Source organism: Anser anser, assembly GCF_964211835.1.
Source record: "Anser anser genome assembly, chromosome: 9".
NCBI classification, from domain to species: domain Eukaryota; kingdom Metazoa; phylum Chordata; class Aves; order Anseriformes; family Anatidae; genus Anser; species Anser anser.
Window position 1 is genome coordinate 9,978,811 of NC_139729.1, and position 26,826 is coordinate 10,005,636.

The window sequence follows — 26,826 nt, forward strand, 5'->3', positions numbered from 1 at the left end:
TTCTATGCAGGTACTTTTGCTATTCTCTCTTAACTCTTGCACACCGTGTGTCTGCTGTTTAGGTAACAAGTAGGTGGGATAAAATGTTCTGTGCGGCAGTCTTGGCCAAGTAGTTAGAGAAGATTTAAGCTTAATAAGCCTCCTAGTAATGGAGCATTAATATAAGTAAGGCTGGTAATTACCCTATGGAGTTAAGTTGTGATGAAACTGCTGCTGTATAGAGGTGTATGTAGCAAGACTACAAAAACATTTCACTGCTGATGGAAGTGTGACTGTATCTTTCAGCTGTTTTATGGTTGGTAGGGCTTTTTTAATTAAAAAACAACAACAAAAAGGTAATAGTTAATTTCTTTGTAAAACATAATTAGAATGCAATGAAGAAATTTACAAGCAACTAGAAAGCCCCAAAGCATCCTACGTTTTAATTTGGGTCTCTCAAAAGAGAGGCATAAGAAGTATTTTCCATCCAAAAAATATTACTTAAAAGCAGGGAAAGTGTGTCGCTTGTACCATTTCTTTCTCCTCTGTATTAGAGTTAACTTATAATTGACTGCAACTAGCACAAATTACAGCAGTTTCTTCTGCATCAGTACGTGAGTCAGTGAGTAGGGGGTGACTGAGTCAAACTCAGCCCAGATTCTCCCCTCCCACTCCCGGCCCAGCTGCTCCCTGTTTACTCCTTTGGGTTTAGCCCGTGATCCTGATAGCCTACACAGAAAGGCAGAAATAGGGGATGCTCCTACTCCTGAGAACACAGGTGAATTCTAACCGTGCTGTACCATGTCAGCATGAACTTCAAGTTCATCAGCTTTCTGTTCAGAAATAGGGCTTGGGAATTTGCTTAAAGCTGACCATTTCCACTGAACTGGGTCCTTAGTGACTGTTCCAGAGGCTGTAGGTAGAGCTTTGTAAGTCTGGATTGTCCAGCAGACCAGGATGTTTAATGTCATTGACTTGTTCAGATGTATTCTGGCTTTAGAATCCTGAATTTCTGAAGCATTTCTTTAGTGAAGTATTTGGTATTTATATATTGCCCCTATAGTTTCCAAGGGAAACAGTGTTTCTTTTTTTTCTTCTGATACAGAGGGTAAAACCACCAGCAATTATACTTTCGGTGTATTTATCGCTTTATTCTTGAGTTGTTTCAGCCATAGCCCAGTAATCCACTGAGTGAAGCATTGTTCTGTTAGGTTTCATCCTCCCCACAGCCTAGTATGCTTTGGGGATTTTCTTCTTTAATCCAGTGTTGTTGCAGTTTGCAACTTGTTTTTCTCTTTCCCTACATTCAGATCAGTAACGTAGCATGAGGAAAATAAAGGCTTTGTGTTATCCAGGATTTGATTTCTCTCTTGAAGCTTTTCTTTGGGTGTATGGTGGTGGTTTTTTTTTTTGTGTGTGTGTGTATGTGTGTGTGTTTGTTTTGTCCTCTTTTTGAGGGTGGTGTCTGTTTTTTAATACCCAGTAAAAGCACACTTCTATTTATAAGCTAAAATTCCTAGGGAGAAAAACGCAACTCTTCCTGTGATGGTCAGTCTTAGTTTTCTTTTTCCAGGTGTATTAAGTAACATCACTGCAAGACAGAGCTGTCAGGGATAGAGCAGAAGACTCCATCGGCTCAAAGGGGACAGATTAAGAACCAAACACAAGGCGCTGACGGAGCATAAGGAACATTAACTATAATCTGGTACTTTTTGTAGCAGCACGTTCATTTATGTATACCTTATGAGCAAACAGTGAGAGTTAACCTTTTTCTAAGGAAAAAAATAAGTGGCTAAAGGTGCTGTTCTGTCTAGGGAAATTACCTCAAAAGGAGATTGTTTATTTTGAAGTTGTTCAGCTATTTCAGTACTCTCTATTTAAGTATATAGATTTACAGCCCTTGTAGCTGTGAAAAAATATACCTAATGTGATCAGAGATTACCCAGATCTGTAACTAGCCTGATGCAGAGGTTTGCTAGGGGCAAAGCCCCCGCTGATCTGGGCAGGGCAGCAGCGAGGCCGTGCTGGCAGGAGGTGAGCGGGCTCCCTTCTGCAGCAGGGTGCACCGGAGCTGCCCCACAAGCTGATCAGCTCCCTTGGGTGCTCCATAATATGTGTGAGGTTGTGGGGAGCCTTCATCGCTGCCACTGCTTTTGGAGAGGCAAATGCTAAGGTATAATAACATAGCTAACAGTGGGGCTTAAAAAACCCGTACCACAGCATGGTTAGAGCCAGGGTCAACACAGTTCCTAACTGCGGATTAAGTGGTAGACTGAGCGCTCTTTTAAGTGGATCAGATGGGCTACAGGTTATAACAGTGAGTGTAGCTGGCTGTCTGCTTCGTTAGTTCCAAATATTTTTGTTGAAACCTTCTTTTGTCCAGTTAAGGGTGAAGAAGAGTGGTCAGCTGGGATCTAAAGACATGATAGAATTAGTCTGTGTGCGGATACTTTTGGGGTAGGTGATCACTTAACGCTAACATACATTTGACAGTTGGCATCTGAGTGTTGTTCTGAATTTCAATTCGTGAACCTACAATGTGTCCAACACCACCCTGAGTCACCTCACCCTTAATCATCCTTCAAGCAAATCCATCAGACTACTCTGCAAAGCGTGGTCAGTGGTAAACACATGAATCAATATCCCCACACTGTTTTGACTTTATCTTAAGCCACAGCCTTTGCAAAAGATGACAGCAAGGGAAAGAAGAATCTAAAAAAAATCTGGAGCGTTGATATTTCAGAAGACGAATCCTGCCTTGCATTGCTTTTCTGACTAACAGAAACCCCACCTGAGTCACCACAACTGGCTGTTGTGAAGACTGTGATTTAGGGAAACTATGGAAATAATGCAACTCTTTCCGGCAAGTTCTTTGTCACAAAAATCATTCAGCTGAACTAATTGGCTTAATTTAGGATTCAGGTGCTTTGGGCCTTGTAAGTAATACTTATTTGGCTTGAATAGAAGATACTGGAGAAGATAAATCAGTCAGTCATTACTAGCATAACAAGTGATGATCAAATTAAAGATGATGTCTTAGGTTCCTCTATTTTTCCTCTGTGTGCATATTTAGCACACCAGATGGTCAATACAGTCATAATAAACTGGTGGGAATATTTAATTAAATGTGTTCCCAGGACATTAAATGTAGGGCATTATTCTTTGGCTGATGAGTAGAGTAAATATTTTGTAATAACGGAGAGTCCTTGTAGAATATTGCTGGTAGTGTATGAAAATCACATTTGGGAACAGAAGCGTGTTCAAAGCAGAACTTTCTTCACAAAATTAAGACATCTCAAAATGTTAATTCCTTTTATATGTGATTTTTTTTCCTACGACCAATTCACTATTACTCATTACTACCCAATTATTACAAATAGAATGAGAAATCATTTTAAAATTGATAGTCAGAGAATGCAATGAGTCTAAATTAAAGTCTGTAGCCATTTAATTGGCAATAGTCACATTTTTACTGAATACTGAAGGTCTCAGATGGAACACTGAAAAGCAGAACGAAGAACATCACCTCTATTAAAACTGAGAGTGTTCCCTGGTAGTGAAGAAAGCCTGTTTGGTCTTGTTGGGAGTTAATTCTGCTCCCTCTGTGAAACCTCACAGGACTGAAAACACCTTTCTTTCCATCCCCAGCTATGCAACTGTCCATTAGCCCAGCAGTGACACTCCCCTGTTAACAGTATAATTATCTTTTCACTCTAACCAGCTTTATAATATCATGACCTTCTTTACTCCCATAGAGCAGCTTTGTTTGTCTGTGAAAGTGAGATTAGTAGAATGAAAGCAAGGATAAAATTAGCTTTGAGCAGGGAATAGTAACTTGAGAGGGGAAGATCAACTAGAAATCTGAAATACTACAGTTAGTGGGCAACAGAACTGAAAGCAGTCCCTTATTGAGAGTGCATCTATCTCAGAACTAAGTAGGTCATGTTCTCTAACCAGGGTTTATTTTTGAAGAGTCCTTTCACCTTACAGGCAGAGAACATGATTATCGACTTGTAAGATGGCTGGAAACCTAATTCCGAAGGACACTTATTTTTCGGTTGTTGTTGGAAGTATCCTTTATCTGGACGTCTCCTGACATTAGTGTGTGGTTTTGAAAGAGTTACAGGACCTGCCAGCTGACACGATCACATTTTGCTATGGGAAAAGCAAAAATTTTGGCAGGAGGTGTTGGGATAGATAGCACTTGGTTTCTAGACAAACACGATCGCAAACAGGAACATGAGAGCCCACCACAACTATGCTAGCCCTGTATCGTTGTTAAGTTTGTACAGTTAGGCACGCAATGCTGGAAGGCCCAAAACTTCAAGGAGTTTAGATATTAAAGGTGCCAATTTCTTTGAGAGATGGCTTGTAAGGAGGTTAGCACGGAATTTTACTCTGCCCTCTTTGGTTAGGCTATTTTTGGGGGGGACTGTGTCAAACTGCACTTAGCTAAACTGATTAAAAGTCATTTGTGCTGGTGTTGGCTAAACTGACCTGCTGCAGAAATAAGGTCCCATTTGGAAGAATCCAATTATCAGTACACTGGGAACCAGCAAAGCCCTCCAGAAAGCAGAAGACTGTTAAGTATTGTCAGTAAAAGTTCTCCCTTGCAAATCAGCAGTAGAAAAATTGTTTACTGCAAAAAAAAAAAAAATTGTATTGCTGCACTGTTGCATTGTTCAAAGAATTTGAACAATGTTGCAAGAACAATCCCCCAGTGCTGCAGAGCTCCTTTATTTCCTTATAAATCCTCCCTGTCTCAAACCTTTCAGATGTATCTAAATTCACAGATGAACGCTCTCTGTACCAGGGACAATTGTGAGCCTTTTTCTTTTTTTCTCCAGTTCCTGTTAAGTCCTGGATCTTCACTGACATGCTTAGTCAGTAAAATAGTGTATGAATTTGCACTTGTAGCTGATTTTAATTGTTGGTTTAGAGTTAAGTCTCAACAGTACAATGCTATGGAAGTGTTCTGATTTTTTATTATTAATATTTTACTATTAAATACAGCTTACTTGTTTTTTAGTGCCTTTGGAACCGCAGACTGTCAAACCTCACTTAAGCGGTCATGCCCAGATGGATAGATTGATTTTGAAAGGGTCCAAATGCAAGAACAGAGTCTTAAATGTACCAAAGTTTGGCTAGTTACAGTGGCAAATATTTTCTACAGAGATACACTACCTGGGCAGTTAAAAAATAAAGAGGAAGAGAGTGCAAATTTCTGTTTTATTAGAACAACAGGGAGAGGGTTTGGGGAAAGAGAAATCAGACTGGGATTCATAGAAAATTGCCTCCTTGCTTTCACTTTTTATAGGGCTCATTAGTCAAACCTGCTGCTGCACGGATTCCCTGCCCCCTCCCCTGAGCCCTGCCAGCTGATACCAACTACGGCTGTCTGATATCATTTGCTTTCCTCTTGCTGTAACCTTTAACTATGCGTGTCTTTCAGTCTTTAAGTCTGAGAGGGTGAAAATGATTCCAGCTCTTAGAAATACGTTTGTGAGCTTTGGTTTGGAGCCAGTGGCTGAAGAAGAGGGCAGCAGGAGGATGGCAAGGGTGAGGCCTAGGCTGCTAGGTCTTCCTGGGACACAGCACGTCACCTCTCTCCCTGTACCTCAGTTTCCCAGATGTGTGCAGGAATAATAGCTTTTCCTTAGCTTATTGCAATGTTGTTAGGATAAAGACTTTGACGGGACTAGGTCCCACAGCTGAGATTTTAAAACTAAGAACAAGTTGCTGAAGACAGCTGTCAAGGTCCTAATGTGAACTATACCAAAGCGTCTCTCATGCAGCCGTGCTGATGGCTTGGCATCCTCCTGGTATTTGCGTTGTGCATCTCCCTTCCTTAGTCTGACCAACAAAATTCTCCTACATAGCTCACACAGATGAACCAAGATGTAGTATGTGTCAGGCAAATATTCCCAGACGTTAGATACATGGCCATCCTTAATGGTCTTTCAACTGGTGCTGAAATGGAAAACAGTAATGCTAGATACCCCCAATTCTCTCTTAATTAGAGCTGCAGCTCCTTTTACCTGTTAGAGCTAAGTAGTAAACCGCTTCCAAAATATGCAGGTGAGATATCTGCTAGTCATGATTTTGACCTAACAGCTTCAGGCCCAGCAAGTAACCAAAAGAACTGGGAAGTCTGAGTCAGCCGAGACCATTTTACTGAATCACTAGGACAGTTCCCAAATGTTTCCTCCTAGGTGGCTGTGTACATACACAGATCCAGCACCTGCTTTCAATCAGTGAGATTGCTCATGTGCTAACTGGCATGCTGGGGAGCAAGGACACAACTGAGGTTACATAAAGAACAACCTAACTGCTCCAAGCGTGCAGGGCTGTCCTCAGGCGTGCTCAGCCTGCCCATGGTATTACTTCTTTGTCACTTGTCACTCTCCTAGAGTGTAATACAGTGCTCTGCAACAGTGCTTGTTATTTAAGAAGATTTGCTAGGGATTTATACCCCTTTTTCACCAGCAATAATAGAGCATTATTTCTTGCAAAATTAATTTGACCTGTTCTGGACGGTGAGATTCTCAGCATCAGTGATAACTATATTTACTCCCTCCTAAAAAATTAGTACACAAGTCTGAAGGCTAAGGGCCCAGTGACAGGGCTTTTATGTGGATTTTGCGTTCTTTTATAGCTCCTAAAAATCAGGCCAAGCCACGAGAAGTAGGACTTTGAAGTACAAGAAGCATCACTACTTTAAAAGAAAGCCTAACATAGCATTAATGTTTTGCATAAATTCGTTTGAGTAATGCTTCTGAGAAATTATAAGTTGATGTGACACAGTACAGAGGCAATAATAGAACAATGTAAATGTAGGTTGGACTTTCATTCTACCATTTTTGCACCAGAATATCCCAGAGAACATTGTTGCTTTCCAGTGACTTAAGCCTTCGCTTCCCTCTTTATTAGAAAATGTAGGTTCAAAGACAGACTTAAAAAATACCTTGTGGGACTGGGGCCATGGTAGCTCACAGAAGTACCGTCTTCTGCTGCTGCCGCCCTGCTGGGATCCTTTCTGCAGAGCTCAAACACTGACAGGGCTGAGCCAGAAGCATGGAGACCCTCAGTCCTGCTCCGAAGTGCCCTAGGAGGCTGGGAGAAGGAGGCGATGCAGGTACTTTTGTCCCTGTTTCACCTCTTTTGGATGTTATGTGCTGCTTAATTACGTGAGAGGGCTTATGCCTTGTTAACTTGCAAGACCCGCTGGTGGCATTAGCTGCCTTCCTACAGCACGTCTGGGAAGCCGTGCTGCCCTCTGTGTGCGTGCTGGGTGCTGTGCCTCTGCTGGCGAGGGCTCCTCTGCTTGCTCACTGCTCTGACCCCCAAAGCCACAGGTCAGGCAGGCGCTGGTGTTGTGTAAAGAGAGCACGACTCCAGAGACAAAAGGTTGGGGAAGGGTAGATCTGCTCTGTAGGCAACATCCAGCTCTGGCTGCTCTTGTATTAGATTTTACATAATTGATTAAGATGTGGTTGTTAATTACAAGCTTGCTGTACCTTAGCATAAAGATTGTCATCTCTCTCTGGTAGTTACAGTAGCTACATGTAGCCGGACGGTAAAGGCAGCTGTAAAAGCAACCATTTTTGTTACCATTCCTTGCTTGTGCAGGGAGCAGAGCAACCCCAGGAAAAAATAGTTCAAGCTAAATTAGCAAGGACCTGGAAGAGAACAAACTTGGAAGTGACTACTTTATGCCAAATCATTTTAAGGAAAGCCAGGGAAACACACACACACACAAAAAAAAAAAAAGATGAAAATTACTGGGCAGAAAAGGTATATGGCAGAGCACTGAACTTCTTAGTGATCACAGATTTGACCAAGAACACCGCTGCACTTATGAGCTATGCTTGTTAGTGAAAACATGTGGCTTCTAACACTTCTTCTCATGCATTTCACTCCTGTAGTCTCCGGGATGCTAGCAGTACATAACAGAAGTCCTCTCTTGTGCTTAAATTTGTAGTAGTGAGAAATACGACACAATGCTTCCCCAGAAAAACATCTGCTGATGTTGACTGGGGAAAAGCCTGTCTACTTCTTTGACAGCAAAGAAATTTCGCAATTTCAGTTTTAGATCAGTTGTTCTGATCTGAACAGTTCTAGGAATTCCTTGTGAAGTTACTAATGCTCCAGGTGCGATCTTGTTTGGCATTATTTGGTCTCGTATATGTTATGGTCAGATTTTGATCCTTTGTGATGACAGTGTAAACTCAGAATAAATTCTGCTGGGATTCTGCCCATGGTCCTTCAGTGGTGTAATTCTGTTGCAGGTGGCAACAGCATCTGGTCTTTTAGGTTTTTAATAGGGGCTGTGAGGTCCTCAAGGCATAAGAAATTTCTGTACAGCTCAAATTCTTTTCTTTCAGCTACAGCTTGACAATGCCATTCTCACCTGCAGTTTAAAACAGAAGTGTGAGATGCAGCAGTGCTCCAGGTCTGCCAACAGCAGCTGGGAGTCTGTGTGAGGGTCACTGTTATCTGTAGGGATCTCACCCCACAGGCAGTGTTGTCAAACTGAATTTTGCAGCTTTAGGTACCTCTAGGGAACAAACTTTAGATGCCTCTAGGCACTTTGACAGTGTCTTAATGGGGCCATAATTCCAGCAGCATTAATCAGACCCCAGGGTGTAAAAGAGAATGATTCACAGAGAAACACTGTGTTCTCTCAGTCTGTCAATGTGGGAAGGCATTGGTAATGCAGGAGTGGGATTTGTGATATTTTTCAGTTCGCATGCTTAAGGGATTTCCTCTGCAGCTCCAGGAAGGGTTTTATTTCCCTGCAGGAAGAAGTGGCAGGGGTCCCTTGAAAGGAAAGGTAAGGTTTCACACGTTGAAAGTGTAGGTGTGAAGAAGGACTGGCTGAGGTTGACGGACCCTGTTCAGGCTGGCGGGGTGACATGCCTGCACAAGCTCATGCACTGGCATAGACCTGATCTGTTGCATTTCAAGGGGCTTTCACTGTTTTCTGTTATTTTAAAGCAAGCTTGGGGGAAACCGATATTGATGCTTAAGAGTAGAGCTGATGCTTAGATCAGGGCTCTGTTCAAAGCATTGCTGCAAATATTCATCTGGGGTCTGTGGCAGGTGTACAAGCCTGGCCAGCTGCTCAGGGGGGGCATTCAGTGACCACCAGTGGGGTGTTTAAACATTGCTGAGTGCCCGAGATAACTAACCCCATGCAGTGCGATTCTTGCCCCCACTTCCTCCTCCATTTCTCTCTCTTCTCCTTTGTTTATCTTTACTTGGTTAGGTTCCAGCCCGACATCAAGGAGCAGGGGAGCACATCTTTCAGCATGCTGAGGAGGAAGACAGGCTTGCAGCCCTAACTCCTTTAAAGTCGACACAAAATACCTGGACAAAAGTCTGTTTTCTTAGTGGGATGTAAGCTCTGCCCTGCTACCCAGGCCCGTGATCGGTTTGGTCCTTGGCCTAACCTAGGGTAGATGATCAGAACTGCTTGCTTTTTAAAGAGGCAGCAAGGGAGGGGAAGAGTTTGATATGGACCCAACCAGATATTGTGTGCAAACTAATTGCAGAATAGGATGGAATGGGACATCAGGGCTGTGATCCAGGAGTGGAGGGTTGTCAGACAATGGACAACTCCCTTTAAAGGAGATACAAACCTTTGACTTGTTCCAGAAGAGAGTAGTGAACAAGTGAAAATGGATTCAGTCACTTTTTATGTTCTCTGTTTTGGATCTAGGTCTGCTCCAGCTCCACCTACCCAAGGTCCCACCAGTGCTGGGGCTGTAGGGCCACCTCCTGCTACCAATGTGGCAAGTAGCAAACGGCTGCAGCAGACACAAGCCCGGGTGGATGAGGTAAGTCGCTCCACGTGATTTGTTGCTCACCACAGGGGTGTTGTTGTGATTTTTTTTTCTTTAAGATGCTTGTCTCACTAGCGATCCTGCTTGTCTGAAGACGATGGGTCTAGGAAATAAGGTTTACCAAAGGATGGCATTTATGAGGAGGCAGACAGTACAAGAGGTATTCTGAGTGTGAACATTCTTGTACTGCTAACACTTCCGCAGAATGAAAATGGACATCGGTGCTGATTCAGGAATTCATCACAGATAGTCACATTAGGAGGAGATGTCATAGTGAATCAGCTCTTTTAACGTGTTCCTGCATTCCTAAAGTTTATATGCTAATCTCACAGGCTGTCTCATAGAGACAAACCACTGGTCTCTTGTAGATACATGCAAGCTATGAGTGTTGTACAGGTGAGGGCTGTGTTTATTAGTCAGAGCTGTAATGATTAATCATCAGAATTTATCCCCAAAGAAAGGCACCCACACATGACATCACAACAACGTCTTCAACAAGTCCTCACTCCTTCTGAATGGTCCTGGAGGAACGCGTGCCCGTTCCAGCATGGATTCTTAAATTCTTGTAGTATACAGAAAATCCCTGACACCTTGGCTGTAATGCCAACGTCCGTCTAACTGCCGTGGTAATGGGAGTGAACAAGCATACTGCTGCTCATGGGCGTACCCTGAGTGTAACAGGAGTACAGCAGCAGCTGTAGCATCCTTGCACGCTTGCTGTGCACATTTGTGTGCTGGCTACTTAGTACAGAGTTTTGCTAAACCCCTACAAAGACTTAAGTAATTACTTACTGCCCATGGGGAAATGGCCAGGGCCTGTGTGATTCTTTTATTCAAAGTCAATAAAATAAAAGCTAGAAAATAGCTGTTTACCAGCAGAAAGGCCTTTTTTCAAAAGCTCTAGGTATACTGTAAAAGACCTCACAACATCCAACTCAAACGCTTTTCTTAAGATGAATTAAATACGCCTATCAGATTGAGGTTTGTCTCTTTGAGAACTTTTCTTTGCTGAAACCTGAACCAGGGTCTTTCTGGCCTCCCTTTTGCTGATGCTTTGAGCTGATCACAAGAACATCCTCTGTCTGCAGAAATATCTAGGCCCGGTTCTTTCATTATCACTGATTTTCACATCACTGTAACTTCACTGATGTTAATGGAGTGTCTCTTGCAGCAGGGAAAGGAGTATGACACTTCAGCTTCTGTTTTGGGTCAGAATAATGAAATAAACTTCTTGTACTGAATATATTACTTCATAATGGTGCTGTAAGTGTTTATATGAGCTACAGTAAAAGTATCTGTCCCTATAAAGATGAAAAATAATCGCTCGTTATCACTTAAAAGGAGTAATGCAGATCAGACGTGTAGGGCTCTTCAAGCACATCAAAGGAGATGGCTCCAGTGGGGCCAGTGAGCCCCAACTTTCTATTTGAGATATTCTATAGTCTGATAATTCTCACTGAAGCCCAAGCAAGTTCTTGTGAAGCATGATGGAGAAATTTTGTCAGGAACTCTTACCCAGTAGGAGAGGAGAGTGTGTAGCTCTTGGACTTGAGGATTATGCAGGTGGTAATTAGCATCCACATTTTCTTCAGCTCCAGTTTGAGAGGGAGATGGAGGTTGGTATGGGTTAGTTTTGAGTGGCTAGCGCATGTTCAGCAGATATTGTTTACCAGGGAATGGACAATTAATCATTAAATCACAGTATGAGAATAGCCACGGGAGACAAACACTACTGGTCTTTCAGTCCTGTGAGGGCACTGGGGCTTACAGCACGGAAGGTTCTGTCTGATCTGCTAAGCATTCCTCTGATCGTCCTTACTAGATCTTTCCTGCTCGTTTTTCTTTCACGTTTCTGGGAAAGTGATCTGTAGGTGGCAGCAAACACCACGGCAGAGCACCACATTGCTCCGGCTACTCTTCTGCTCCAACTGCTGTTGTGCACAGCACTTCAGATCCCAAACCAAAAGTCAAAGCTCATGCTTAAGAGCAAATTTTTGGCATTATTAAAATGATTGGCAGTCCTCTGAATTCTGCATTTCAGCTGTATTCTGCTGGGTTTTCCCCTGTAATTTCTCTAGGCATCCTAGAGCTTATTTTCTAAGGCTTGCTTTTAGGCTAGACAAACATTTACTTATTTGACAAAAATGCAGTCTTGGATGAACAAAAGTTCACAGCATTCATGTTAAATTCAATAAATAGTTCTGGCCAAAAAAGGAGAGAAGTGGTAGGAAATTTTTACAGTATTTTGTTTCAGCATTTTCAAATAGTTTACAATTTTTACTATGATACATTGTACCAAGACAAAATTTAACTAAATACCAGCTGAGAATTTTTTTAAAAAATTTGATATGAAATGAAATGCCTAGAAGGTTTTGGTTTGGAAAAGCAATTAAGAAAATTTCAGTTGATCAAAACATTTTATTTTAAGTTTGGTGGATAAAGGAAACAAATCTGAGACTGGTGTACCATCTAACATTTCTGTTATCATTTATGAATTTGTACAGGGTTATTTAAACAAATTTATGAATTTGTTTAGGATTATTGGCTTTCTGGAAGAGGATTTTTCTCTAACACAATGTATAAAATATAAGCATGAATAGGCCTTACCTTCTGTGTACTGGATGTGCACATGTTTTTTTCCACTGATGGGACGTGAGTTCCCTGCTACCCTTCAGGCTGAATTTTGCCTCTTGCCTGAGAAAAAATGTCCCTCTCTCAGAATGAGCAAATTTCTTGGTCAGGAAATACATATCGTTCCTCTTAGAATGGCCTTTACCTAGTCAACTTCTCTTCTTCAGATAAGGAAATTATATTAAATGCATAAGGAAAATAATGGCTTGTGTTTAGTGATGACTGGACAATTTTCAACCAAACTGTAGTAGAGGTACAGGTCTCTATCAGTTTTTTTGTACTTATAGTGGAACAGTTATTTGTATGCTAATGGAAATCAAAAGCTTTAATTAAACTAATTACTGTATTTCATAATGTTCCTTTTTTTTTTTTTTTTTAACCTTTAAGGCCATCTGGGCACAGTTTAGCTGTGTTCAGCTTGTTCTCAGTGTATCTGTTTTCATAGCATGGTGTTAGGTCTCTGTCCAAGTACTTATCATCACATACTGTAATGGCAAAAGAGTGGTTTCACTATGATGTAATTCGGAGTGTGAATGTATGGGTGACCTTTGGCTTTACTGTGTGTGGAATCTAACGTGGGGCTATACCTTTGCAGGTGGTCGACATCATGAGAATGAACGTGGACAAGGTGCTAGAAAGAGACCAGAAGCTGTCAGAGCTTGACAACCGGGCAGATGCATTGCAAGCAGGCGCCTCACAGTTTGAAACCAGTGCAGCCAAACTGAAGAGAAAATATTGGTGGAAAAATTGCAAGGTAAGGAGTACAAAGACCTCCTGTTAAGAACAACTTCTTGGCAGGCGTCATGTATTGGGACTTTGATTCTAGGATGGGATCTCTAAATGGTCTCTTGTCAAGGGGAGAGGATGCCTTGACCTTCAGAATCCAAGATAATATGCCAAACAACTTAGATCTTTACCAAATCTATTCTTTAGATCATTTCTGCAGCATATGCAATCTGGATCCAAATTTTAATGCCTTTGTTAGTGTCTGCAGATAGGGATAGGAGAGCATTTCATGGTGATGAGTGTGAGTTCCCTGTGCGAACCACAAAACCCAATCAGGCGTAGCGAATACCAGAAGTTGGAGAAAATAAGTGGGAGACGACCAGCTCCTTGTTCTTTAGGATGGTCAACTACAAAAAATAAAAAAATAAATAAAAAAAAAATTAAAAAAAGGAGGGGGTTGTCCACAACCTGCTTTGAGAAGTGAGGAAATGCCAGTCTCTTTTAAAGAGGTGCAGATCTTTAATCAACCAGCTGTCTCCTCTGCTGTCCTCAAAGCCTCATCCTTTCCCATAAGTAGAGGGAACTTCATTCTCCTCAGCTTTTTCAGACCTTCTCCAGGAGCTCTCTTTTTTGGACCCAGAAACTTCAGCTCCTTTTATTCATATAAGACCCCACAACCTTGCGTCCTTCTACACATGCACCACCAACTCATGAACGCTGTGCCGAAAGTTCAGCTTAATTCCCATTTCTCTTCTAAACCATCTTTGCTACTGACAATTCATGTACAGCCAAATAAAACCACCTGTTTCCAAAGGAGAATCCAACATGCACTTTTTACCAGCCTGTTGTTACCTGCTTCATCTCTTCAATCGACACTGCTATGAAATGTAAAGCAAGACAGAATATTCTGGGTAAAGGACATGTACAAACACTCTAGAAAGAAGTGGATCTAGGTTAGAAACTCAACTAGGCAGTTTGTCTGGACTTCTAGCAGCTGTTGTGCCAAGGGGTGCAGGAAGAGGGGCTCTTTGGAGCTACAGACCCAGATTTTGAGCTAGGTTTAGCCACACTGAATACAGTGAGTCTTTGCAAGTAAAAGCGCACAGGAAGGGCCACAAAATTGAAGCAAAAAAAACTTCAGGGGTTAATGTTTTTCATGTGAAAACCTGACTTTCTCTTTTTTCTCATAACTTTCTTTTTATAGATGATGATCATCCTTGGTGTAGTATGCGCAGTCATTCTCATTATAATTATAAGTGAGTAATTCATTTTTTCTTTCATTTATGATCTGACATCTCTGTGACTTATAAAGTGCTGATATATTAGAAAACAGAATAACAACAACAAAAAAGGATATAAAATGTTTAAACAGATTAATTTGTGAAATTCCCCTTCTAGTGTCATGCTGTTATAGTGAGAATTACTGCAAGCTCCTTGGACACATAGGTAGAATTTGCTGACATTTAATGTATTTTACATTAGCAAGTTACATAACTTTCCCTAGGATTAAACTTTCCCTTTTCATGTTTATATGCTTTTTTATGCAGTGTCAGATATCTTCATTAGAACCAGGGCCACAGTCCTAGCTGCTTCTAGTGAGAACAGTAATCACTGAATTAGCTCACGCCTATAAAAATGAGGGTGAAGGACCACATGCAAATGGACATTAATTATTTTTTTAAAAAAGCATGTAGATGCCTAGTTTCCACCAAATCAGCTAGAATTTGAGATATTGGTGCTTCTGAGAAACCCTTTGCATGTTGAATACCTAAATATTGGTAAAAAGTGGCCCAAAGTCTTACTGGTTTCTTGTCTCTAAGCTCATCTAATTCTACCCTTCTGTTACAGGAAGGAGAGCACATGAATGAATTATGGCCTTTGTGCTAGTTGGGAGCCAGGGATCTCGTAATGACAGGGACTGAACATTTCGTTATGTAACCGCTGGGCTAGCAACAGCTGTTATGTGACATAACTGCATAGAGTCATAGCGTGAGTCAGGTTGGAAAGGGCCTTACAGACCACCTAGTTCCAACTCGATGCCAGTAAGATCATAGCCCTGCAGGCGTGTGCACGTCCCTAATTCATGCTGTTTATTCCCCATGCTACATGCACTCGCACAGAGGCATTTAAGTTGGGTCCCCAGTGAAGCTGGAGCGGCCGTGATTCCTCTGTGCTGCTCTTCAGGTGCTCTCCTGTGATCCTTCTCCAGTAACATGGCATTAACTCCTAAAAGGGGGATTTCTGGAGTTATACAATCCAGCTAGTAACCCAGAAGCGATTCACCAGGAGGCTACACCGCGGATGTGAATTAATTCCCAGCTCTCAAATTACACGCCTCATCTTTGGCATGTTTCCATTTTCCTCTGGTACTTCAGTAAAGGAGGCTTACAGGAGCACCTGTAAACATGACTAAATGGATTGAGATGCATGTGGAAGTTTATTAGTCTTACGAACGCTGGCACCAGAGTGACCCAGAATGATTGCAGGGTTTCGTAACTCTGATACGGCAAGAATGGCAAATGGCTAGATATTAATTAACTATATTAACTGGGTACTCCAGGCAAGTGGCTTCAAAGGAAAGACAGGCCTTTGTTCTGCAGCTTAGGGCAGCAGCCTGGGAAGACAGATGTGCAGCCGCTGAACTGGCTGCTGTGTACATATGCATCATCAAGTATTCTGTGATATCTTAACAAGAAAGTAAAAAAGCAGACTTGATGGCTCATAATTTCTCCTTAAAAGTTAACTCTGAAATTATGTGTAAGTAATTCTATTATAAGTAATAACATTTTTTCCTCATGGTTTTAAATGTTGGATGCCTGCCTTGCTAAGTTTGGAAACAGAAATAGAAGGTTTGACGTGCTTAGGTTGTGTTTTAGGGCATTTAATCACAAACTTGAATGTCACATCATAAAACCCAGGTCATGGCTCACCATAGTGAGATCTAATGCAAGCTTGTTGAGATTTAAATGCATTTAAGCTCTGGATTTAAAATTATTTTTCAGTCTATTTGATCCTTCTGTAATATTGTCTGAAGCTGGCAGCTTCGGGAAGGAGCCTGTGTATTGAACTCAGTGGTGTACTCATTCACGGATGCTCTCAAGTATGCAATGCTGGTTGGCATCGAGTGTCCAAATGCTGCCACAGACAAGGTCTGCGTGGCTTCCTCAGTGCTGCTAATTTGAATGTGAACAAGATCATACCCTCAGTGCAGGGCTGGATACAGAGACGGATAGATAGGGTAGTTCCTCACAGCAACAAGCTGCCACGGGTGGTAACATGGCCCAAACCAGGCTACCTTCTGTCCTGGTGCTGGGTCCCTGGAAAAGCAGGCCAGCTGCTCAGTGAAGGAGTTATGCCGTGGGGGACTGCAAGTGTTGCTGCAACTGGGGGTGGCTGCTCACATCAACATCAGTCCTTGCCCTTTCTATTTCTGGAGCTGCAGTCTCCCCTGCTTTCCACTCCAGCTCTCCCTCTAAGAGCCTTTTGATGAGGGGGAGCAGCCCTGTTCCAGCCAGGAAGGCATGCTGCGTGCTAGACGTGTCGTGCTCTTTCAGCAGGATGCACTGAAGGTGTTTGCCTTCCCCTGAGAGCACATGCTTCTGTGAGCTAAAGCACAATGGTAACTGTCATAACTGTTGTTGTGCATCATATTTTTCCCCTTCTGCTTCCTTTCCCAGTTTATTTCTCCACTTGAAAAAGCAAAGGACGACGACTTGGCACAACTTTGTTCACATCAACCAACAGTATCAGTGTTCCTTTGTTGAACTCCGCTTTTTAATTCCCAGTGTCTTGGGATTTTTGCTTGTAATAACCCATAAGCATTCAATGTGGTGTGTTTTGGAATTCTGTTGTTTCCACAAGAAACTGTACCAGCTAAATACTGCCAAGTAGTTCCATACACTGTTTATCACTGTGTCTTAAAATGTGTATGCACTGACCTTCAGAAACTGTAATATATGAAAAGCATTCCAAACATCTCAGAATCAGAGAAAGCGGCTATGGGGAAGCTCCTGCTTAAAGGGATGCTGTAAGGTGGATTGGACCCAAAACTAAGGTTTCAGCAAACACGAGGGCCAAAATTCTCAATCTGAGCGCCTGAAGTTGGATGGCAAAATCCACTATCAGATGCAGCTTCTTGTGGTAGTGTGTCTCTGCTACGCTTTGAAAAGAGTGGTATCTGCAAGTATTCATAGGATGTGTGACATCTATACTTAGCCAACCAAACACATAGGTTTTTAGATTAGTTGTGGTATCCATGTCTACACACATTGCCTGCAGAAAGTAAATAGGACTGCCTTTTATGGATTGAAATTTTCCCTTGTGGGGTGTTCGGTACAACCAAGAAGCCCTCAGTATGAAAGACAGAAAGAAACCTGTATGACAACCAAAAAATATTAGCTAGCAGAATCTTGGAAAAGCTACATGAAATGCAAAAATAGTAACACAAACACCATAAATGACCAAGATGCAGACTCTTGCTAAAAACTGGAGGTGGCGTTTGTCAGACTTTATGGGACCCTCCTGAATGCCAAATACCAATACTTATTGCCCTAACTTGAAGCACATGAATGACTTTGGTGATGTCTGTGGCTTTCCAGCACAATTGTAGGAAGCTGCCTCTGTGCTGTTTTGCAGAAATGGTCCCCACTCTGAGGACAAATTAAAAATGAGGAAGAGAAGGATGTGGTAAATAGAAGGAATAGCAGAGAGAGAGGCCGAGGAAAGGAATGGTGCCTAGCAAAGTTTTCCTGGAGCACAGGAAGACAGAGAAACACAATTCCAAACTGGTGGTGTTAATAGGCTTTTTAAAAATTTAATTTGTGTGTGTATAATTCATAAATTATATCTTCTTTGTAAAGTGCTCAGCTGAGATACTTTTCATACTTAAACCAACATTTGATATTATTAAAAGATGTATTGCAGTTTGGGGAAAATTCTTGTATGCTATAGTTGTAGGGTTACTCCTAAATGTTCAATTTCCATTTTTGATTTCCTTTTTAAACACTGAATAGTTTGTTTTGAGAGGGATGTGGTTAGAATCCAGAGACAGTTATACCAGGTTTTAAACATATTTAGCCAAGCTAAAAATGAATTATTGAATTTTGAGCCAGGCAATCCTGACAGGGTTGTTTTAGGATAACTTCTTAAGTACTTGTAAGAATTGCTGGATATTTTTATTTTTTTTTAAGGAAGGGTTTTTGGTGATGGTGATGGCGTGTTTGTTTTTTGTTTTTTTTTTCTGCAACTTAGGGCATTGAAAATAGTGATATTAGCAAATATTCCTAGTATCTCTCTTGATGTGGTCTTAGATTAGAAAACAAAAAACAAAAAAACAGAGAATCAAACCAGTTCATTGCATTGGATCTATTTCCAAACTGTGCTTAAGTAGAATTTTGTGGAGAGAATAAGTAATGCTTAGTTGAATCGTTTCAGCTGCATTACTTTTCCATATATTTATTACTTCGTTTTCACATGTACTGTTTCATATAGGTAACTAGCATGTGGCCACAGTGATAATGAAATAGAAGTAACCTTCAGACACTAATAACTTTCAAAGTTACTAATGTGCTACTGGTATGCCCTGTTCGCTTCAGTTCCTCAACTAAGTACGTGAACAGTTCTGAAATCTTCATGGATCAGACAAAACTTTGCTGTCATTAAGGGCTTGACTCCATGAAGTGCTACAACTGATTAACTATGTATAATTGAGCCTTTGCTGGAAAAAGAATAAGCCATCCAACTTCAGGACCCTTTTTAAACTACTGAGATATTTGGCTGGCTCTTAAGAAATTACCTCCTCAGGGTGGGACCTGACCACCCATACCCTTGTTGAATATGACTTGATCTTCATGGGACTTTTCTATAGGAATGCTGAAAGGACTCCTGAGATAAAGATAGCTTTCTCTGGAGATGAGGTCATTAAGGTCATATGCTGATACAGATCCTTAATGTAGAGAGTGGGATCTCCTGTCAGAGTCTGAAGTGACTACTTAGCTGATGTAAGCAGCAGATACACATCAAGGAGTTTGAATCCTCTAGCTACAGAGATGCAAACTTTCCCAATGAAACTATAATGAGAGTGCTGAAAGCATACAAAGCTTAGGTCCTCCTAGCTCAAGCAAGTTAGTAATCAAAATGGGAGCTTTAGAGGAGACTGGAGAAGAGAAACTCCTGTTTGTAGCATGTGTACTCATTCTCCCTCAAAACAGTAACCAACCAGGATGACTACTAAATGTTGGTAAGAATTTGCAAGGAAGAGTAAAGTCACAAAACCTTGCTTCTAGTGGGTTGTGAAATGTTCATGAAAAGACAATTTCCTCCTGTGTGCTAATAAAATATGTTAAATTCATGTGTTTAACTCTTTAACTTGGGTGCACTACAGCGTGCTTGTATATGTGCAACTCTGCTAGCTGTGCTGTACTGACTAGTTGCAATTAGTATGATAAGCCATGTAGCATCTCTAATTCAGCCCAGGAAGCACGAACAAGTGCGTCCTTCCCTGCTGTACAGACCCAGAGTCTGCTCCTGCAGAGGGTTAATTATCCTGCACCGAGAACATGGTAATATGGGACTGCTCAGGGTCACAGATTGTGCAACACCATCACATACACATAGAGCGGTACAGAGGACAATCTATATAAACACAGTTGGAGATCTTATTTGTGTTTAAGGCAGGATTGGTTTGCTTTCCACTCATTGCCTCTGCACTTAAAATGTGTATGCATAGCTACAACTGCCTACTTGTAATAGCAAATTTCCCGTATAAAGGTTAACTCCTTCTTGTTTATTCAGCACCAGTTAGAATTTCAATTACTGTGCAGAATCTCAGCTACGCCTCTTCATCACTAATTACTGCCCAGGCTTAGGCTGGTTAAAAGGCACAAAGGGGCTCCCTTTTATCTGCTTCGTGGAAAAACCTCAGGAGACTGCAAGGCTGATTAATTTATGACTGCCATCTTGAGGACTGAACTGAAGACTTCTCTGGCTAGGAGCAAGGGGTTTGATAGCTTTAGCTAGAGTTAGACATCATCTGAGACTTGCATATTCTATCCGTATAAGAAGCACCCCTCCCCTGCTTTCTGGGCTACAGCTGTACTGCTAGGATGCCAGCATGACACGGCATTCAGGAACAGCATAGCTGAAATGGGGTGGTTAGGAGCTGGTCTGGGTTTGTACCACAGCTGCTGTTTGACTTGACTACACATCAACTTCCAAGGTTTAAGCAGGTTAAGCAACCATGCTCCACAGGCTATTAAGGTCCTGCTTGAGCATTACACCTTCTTCCTTCTAATTTAGCTCATCTTGCAATAACATAAATAGTGCTCTAAACCTAAGTATCTGGTACACGGAGCTTGCAGGAGCAAGTAGTGAGGAAGCCCAAACAGGGACACTTAACCTGCTTTTCACTTGACCACATTATGTAACAGCACAGTCAATCCAACCTAGTCCAACATAATCCAAGATTATTAGAAGGAGGAGGGGAGAATCTGATAAAGATCCTGAATGTAACCAAGGGTCTATAGGATAAGAAGTGATTTAGAAATGTAGTCAGTTTGATTTTTAAAGCTGGCACTTCAATTCCATTGGAAGCTGCATGAGGTGAGCCCTGGAACAGATGAGGCAAGTAAAATACTTGGCTTTTTTCTTTTTAAAGGGTGATCTGCAGTAAGTGACTGAAACATCTGCAATGCCAGTTATAACTATATAAGGAATTACTTAGAACAGCCACAGTCTCCTGTGTTTTTGTCTTGGAAGCAAGGGCTTTTGAAATCCTTCTGTTACTGTCATGTTTCTCTCCCTGTTCCTCTGACAGGCCTTCTCATAACTCCCTGAACAGTCAAGCTACTTCTTGTCCGAATACCATGGGTTTTAGCTTTTAAACGCAAGCTCATGAGTTGACATCTCTGTTCGAGCATACCTGTAAAATAGTGGTCTGTTTCTTAGAAGTGCATCCATAACGGCAGACTGAAATTTCAGGAACTTTTGGAAGTTCAGATGGTTACTGAACTCTTCTTCATACTTTTATGGAGTGTTTTTGTTTTGTTTTGTTTTCTCTGTCCCATGGGAGGTTATTGACCCAGTGGAAATATGTGCAATCTTAGTATTTTTGGATGCTAGTATCTCTATTGCTTGTGTTGGTGCTAGACCTTTGCAACAAATGAGAGGGCACTCGGGTGTGACCTAGGATTTAGATCTTGACCCTGCCTCCCCTGCCCTTTAAACAGGGAAAAGGGCTAAATCAGTAGACGTATAAGGCACTGGGCGCACTCCCAATGTACACAGTGAGTACTGGAGAAAGGCCCGAAAGAGGACAAAGTCTCTTTGGTCTGGCTTCACATTCTGACCTGAACCTTAGGACTGTAACAGATCTTAACCTTTGGTTCCCATGTGCAGTCAGAAGAGCGAGATGCTCTTCCAGCCAGTTCAGCTCTCCCACCTGATTTAGGTCCCACTTGCTAGAAGTGATCCATTTGAGCATGTGTTCCTTCATACTAGACAAAGCGTAACAACCCTCAAATTCCTTTCTTTAGATGGAAAAAGCAAGAAGGCTGAAGAATGCAGTTTGAAAAAGTAGACTTCTATCTAGAGAAGTGATTGGCTGAAGATTTCTCAGATGGTGACATTATTATTTTCAGTAGGGATACTGGACTGAGATGTATAAAACAATCAGACCAGAACCTCATATCTTTTTTTCCTCCTTTTCTCCATCAGAAATTCTTCTCTATTCCACTTCGAGAAATGATTTTTTTTTCTTCTTCCACTAATTTCCCTTCCTTATGTCATTAATTTATGTTTCCATTGATGTTCTCAGTGGCTGTTTTTCTCCATTGAGATTCAGAAGACTGTCTTCAAACACATGCATGAAAAGAGATCTGAGCCACCCAAGGAGTCTACCTTTCTTCCTGATGCACTGACATTTAAAAGCTACATCTTGCAATAAAGCAGAAAACTGTGGCAGTCCGATTACATGCAGTTTGGTGAAGTAAACACTTGATTATCCAACAATGAGTCATTTCTGCAGTAACCCCATTCTGTCATGACTGGATCGCATCTGCTAATTCTCCAAAGCAAAAATCATAACCTGTACTGGTTTAAAACATGAATACATCCTCATGGTTCATACGTAACACTCTATTCAAGCAAAGAAACCATGTGCTATAAGTTTAAAAGGACAAAGTACTTGTTTTCAAAGAGAAAATGCTATAGAGAATAACAAAGATAATTATGAAAAAGCTGTCCATTATTTAGCTCTTCTCACTGTGGCTGGCTTCTCCATTATTCTTCAAGTCTTTCTTCATTCTCTTTGAAAGCCTTTGTGGTTTTGGAGTGTAATGTATTTGGAGCATAGCATATTGGGGCTGGGGTTGTTCTGCTGCCCTCTGAATTGACTCCCTGCCTTCTGTCCTGTTGTTATTGTTGACCTCGATCATAGCTGAGGTAGGCCTGAGTGGAGCACATCCTCCTCCCCAAAATGCCCTGCTGTCCTCAGACTGGCCTCTGCTGATGGGACGAGAACCCTGAAGGTAGAATGCAGCTCCTAGATCGTAATTCAGTTCAAAACGATGTGATGCTGCAGGATGCTCCTGGTTGCTAGACAACAGTATTTTTGCTAAACTACTTTAATTGCAACACTGCTGTTTTAATGAAATTTATTTAACATTTCTAGTAACAGTAATTTTATCAATTTTGATGGAAGAGAGAGGAAACAGCAAATAAGGATTGCGTGATAATGACATGGTGGTAAATTGGGAAATGGTTTAAGTGAAATATAGCCAACGTTCAGTAACTTCCTTTTTTACGAGTGGCTATACTTAGGAGCACCTTTCGTACATTAAAACTAAGTGGTGCTAGTCTATTGAGGTGTATATGGACTACTACTTCAAATGAGCTATGACTTGTTGACCATAGTTGAATTTACTTTCTCTTTTTTTCCTGAAAACAGATGAGACATATGCAGTAAGGGTGATCTACTATTTTTTGCGAAGAGAGCTCTTTGGGATATACCATCCAAAGATTCTGTGCAACTCTTGTCTGTTGCAGAAGTGCTCAAGGATTTCAGTCAAATAAGGGCTCCAGAGTGCTTGGTGCAGTAAAGATACATGCTGCATGTCCACTAGGCTTTTTGTTGTACAGGAAGGACTTCAGTATGCCAGCAATGACATCTTTCTGACACTTTCATGAAACTCAAAGGGAAAAAAAAGACTCAAAATAAAAGTAGAACTGTGTTGTAAAGGCCATGGGTATACAGTTTAAGAGTTACTTAAGTATTCTTTGCCTAAGTTATTAGCAGCTACATGGATACCCAAATAATTAGCTTCCAAAGCCCACTCATTAATGACAGACTTTTTTTTCATTAGAATGCGATGTTCAACCCATTTGCTTTTTTTCCTAGACTAGATATAAAATAAAATGCTAATGTAGCTAAGACATGTTCACAGGTCTGCACAATAAAATGTTACCGATAGCCCACTAATTGTCATGAAAAACATCATTACTTTGTCTTATAAATGAAAAGTCCTCCCTCCCCCGACCACATACGTGGCAAAATATTAGTCACATTATGTTTATCGGCACCTGTTTTAGAAATTACTACCTCCTACTCAAAAGCAGGGCTTAAAAACATCCTTTGTCTGTTGCAAAAATACATTTTGAGGAGGAAACACCAACTGTTGTAGAGGTTAAATTTTTGACAACTCCTGTTTTTTTTTTCCTCCCCCATCCCGAAAGAAGCACGTATATACGTAGACAGACATTTGCCATTTGGGTGATGTGTTCTTTCTCCAAATATGAATAAGGTAAAGCACAGCCAGTATTTACTATGAGAAACCTTTACTTAGTTTTGCTACATAAAATGCTCTCTTAGTGGCAATATATGAACTCTTATTATAAACTTGTTTTAGTCATTGCAGGAAATGAGAGTTTGCAGCCAGCTAATTAGTATTTTTCTTAATGACTTCTGCTTGAGTTTTAACACCTTAAAGCAGCCTCTGGTGGTGCTAGCTAAGCAACTCAGCAGTGTAGCCTTAAAATGGACAGATGGTTGGGTATTTCACACTCTCTGGCCTTCTAGGAGTGAAAAGCAAAGCGTGCCCTGTTCTGGAAACTGCTTCAACACACACTTAAGCATACTGAGAATTTCTGTTCTCTGGTAGCTCTGAGAAAGGAGTGAAGGAGAGGGAAGAATTGCATTGCTGTGTGTCTCTTACCACCACATGGGTTGAGAGGGCATACTGCATCAGCCAATACTAATGGGGAGAGATGATGAAAAACCTCATTTGTTCTTGCTAAATCCAGGCCTGATAAGGAATCTGTGCCATGTTCTACTTCAAGAGAGGAAAAGCCTTTCCTTTTTATCATAGAAAAATTAGGTTGGAAAGGACTCCTGGGGTTTATCTAGTCCAATCAAAGCAGGGCCAACTTTGAGGTTTGATCAAGTTGCCCAGCGTTTGTCTTGCTGAGTTTTGAAAGTCTCCAAGGATGGTGATTCCACAATGAATTCTGCCACTGGGTATATTCTCTGCCCCACCAAGTGCATTCCCTCCCCTCTGCATACATGAAACCCACTCCTCTGACACTAACGCTGAGGTCATCAATAGCATTCAAAGAGATTCAAGGTATCTGGTAGTCTGACTCTGCACTGTTTGAGGTGAGGGGCAAAACATTGCTGCTAAGTTGCTAGAGTGGCACCAAAGAAAAAGGATTTACTGAGATACTAGTTCTCCTCACAAGTCACCTTAGTGGTGCCAACTCCCATGCAATGCCGCTGGAATGGCAATGCAAAACAAAATCCTTTCTTCTACCTCCTTCCTTTTAGCTCCTTAAGCATTACGTCCTCTACCAGGAATAACCAGAAATTTGTTTTCAGTTGCCCTTTTGAAAACTGAACTCCAGCCTAAACCTTTAACTGCATCCTTTTAAAGGCCACAGGGTGGTGTTAAGCTATGTAGTAACACATTCAGAGAGGATCTGAAAGTCTTTGCTGAGAACAGCATCTCTCACCTTGTAGACCCGACTGTACTGGGCAAGAAATTGTGCTTTGTGCCTCTACAGAAAACAGTCCATTTGTGTCTTACTAGAGCTACCTGGGGAGGAAACAAAATGTTGTGGAGACCAGGAAATTTCTTAAAGTGCTCTACCTGGAGGTCAGTGGAATTCTGTTTATAAATGATGAAATTCTGCATGCATTTTGATGCTAAAATTGTGACAACTTACCAAGTTTGATATTACTGTACTTTCCTGTGGATGGTGATTTTTTTGGAAGTGGTGAATGTATTTTCTGAGAATACTGTATACATTTGTAACATGTATGTTTGTGCCAATAAATCTTGTTTTAAGAAGATGCTTTTTGTATCATTTCTGTTCTCAGTACACACGGTTTAAGCACAGTTGAGCATTTTCAGCTTTCATTCCCTCTCTGTTTTAAGTGCTAAAGCCTTCTGGAAATTAAGATTTTCTAATTCACTCTGAGTTTTTGTATATTCAGTCTAACAGAAAAGAAAAGAAAACCTGTTGTATAAACAATAATGAAGTCCATGTTCAAAAAGGGTGAGGGGAAACTGATATAACCATTAAAGAATCATGAAGAACAGATGCGTGAATGTGTTTAGTGCATGTGATCTTACTCAACTTTCTCAGTGGTGAAATAGGTTTTCCTTTTAATAGAGCACCATTAACTGAGGGAACTCACAGCCACAAGGTACTGCTCGTTCAGACACTTGGTGTACTTTGGATTCTTTTTTCAAATGGAGAAAAGATTCTCTGAGGGGGACACAGACTCTATTGCAGGATCATCGCCTGCCTTAACTTGAAACAGCTGATGCTTGCCACTAGGGTAATGGCTTAGGGCATGGGACCTGTTGCCATCCTTATTGCTAATAAGTAATTAAGCTCTTTGAAGGGACAAGAGTTGGAATCTGCTTTTCTCCCCCTCCTAGTGACGACACCTACATTTTAAAATATATAAGCATCACGGTAAGCCCTAGACAGCTTTGTACCTTCATCCTTAGGGGGTATCATTCTCATTCAACAGGTCTAGCTCTCCTGCAAATCACCTCAGTGCGAATAGAGGGCATAATATCATCTCCCCATCCAAACCCACCAAAACAGGTAATACCAAGATGTTTCCTCATATGATGGTTCTTGATTAGTAAAGCTATACATTTTTTCCTTGGTAACTCTTAAGCAAGCTTGGCAATAAATCGGGGGCGCTATGAGTCTGTAAGGAGAAGCTAGGAAAAAACAATTGTTGATTTCTTCCATACAGTGAATATTCTTGTTTACATGAGATAGCAAATAAGGACTGAGGTGAATTAGGTTGAGTGGTGCATATGAACATGAGACTGAAGAACAAAGGAAACTGATCAAAGCCAAAATGAGGCTTGTGCTAATAATTAAGGAAGCACAATGAGTTAATACTCTATTAGCACTCTTACAGTCAGGTTGGGTAGTTAGCTTAGTTTTGTTGAAAGAAAACGTCCAGATTTCCCATTTTCTAACTTAAAAGGAACTTTAGTATTAAAAAAAAAAAAAAAGTAAAACAGTAAAAATGTAATTATATGTAATATAGAGATTAAGGTGGGGATAGCAGGACTGGTAAGATAATGAGAAAAATCAAATGCATTTTGCATGCTGCTCGGAGAGCAGT

General features: G+C 41.2%; 1 protein-coding gene across 2 annotated transcripts in view; it reads left to right on the forward strand.

Annotated features, from left to right (window-relative positions):
- Positions 1 to 26,826, forward strand: part of LOC310904494 (vesicle-associated membrane protein 2-like) — a 53,381-nt gene that overhangs the window by 22,566 nt on the left and 3,989 nt on the right. Inside the window, exons 2-5 of one of the 2 annotated variants that reach the window (XM_083849324.1) lie at positions 9,701 to 9,818; positions 13,051 to 13,209; positions 14,386 to 14,437; positions 21,994 to 26,288. In XM_083849324.1, coding sequence (XP_083705450.1) covers positions 9,701 to 9,818; positions 13,051 to 13,209; positions 14,386 to 14,437; positions 21,994 to 22,013 — 349 coding nt within the window. In that variant the 3' untranslated portion in view covers positions 22,014 to 26,288. Of the gene's footprint in view, positions 1 to 9,700; positions 9,819 to 13,050; positions 13,210 to 14,385; positions 14,438 to 16,858; positions 26,289 to 26,826 lie in introns of both variants that reach the window. The other variant, XM_083849325.1, reaches the window with a different exon arrangement.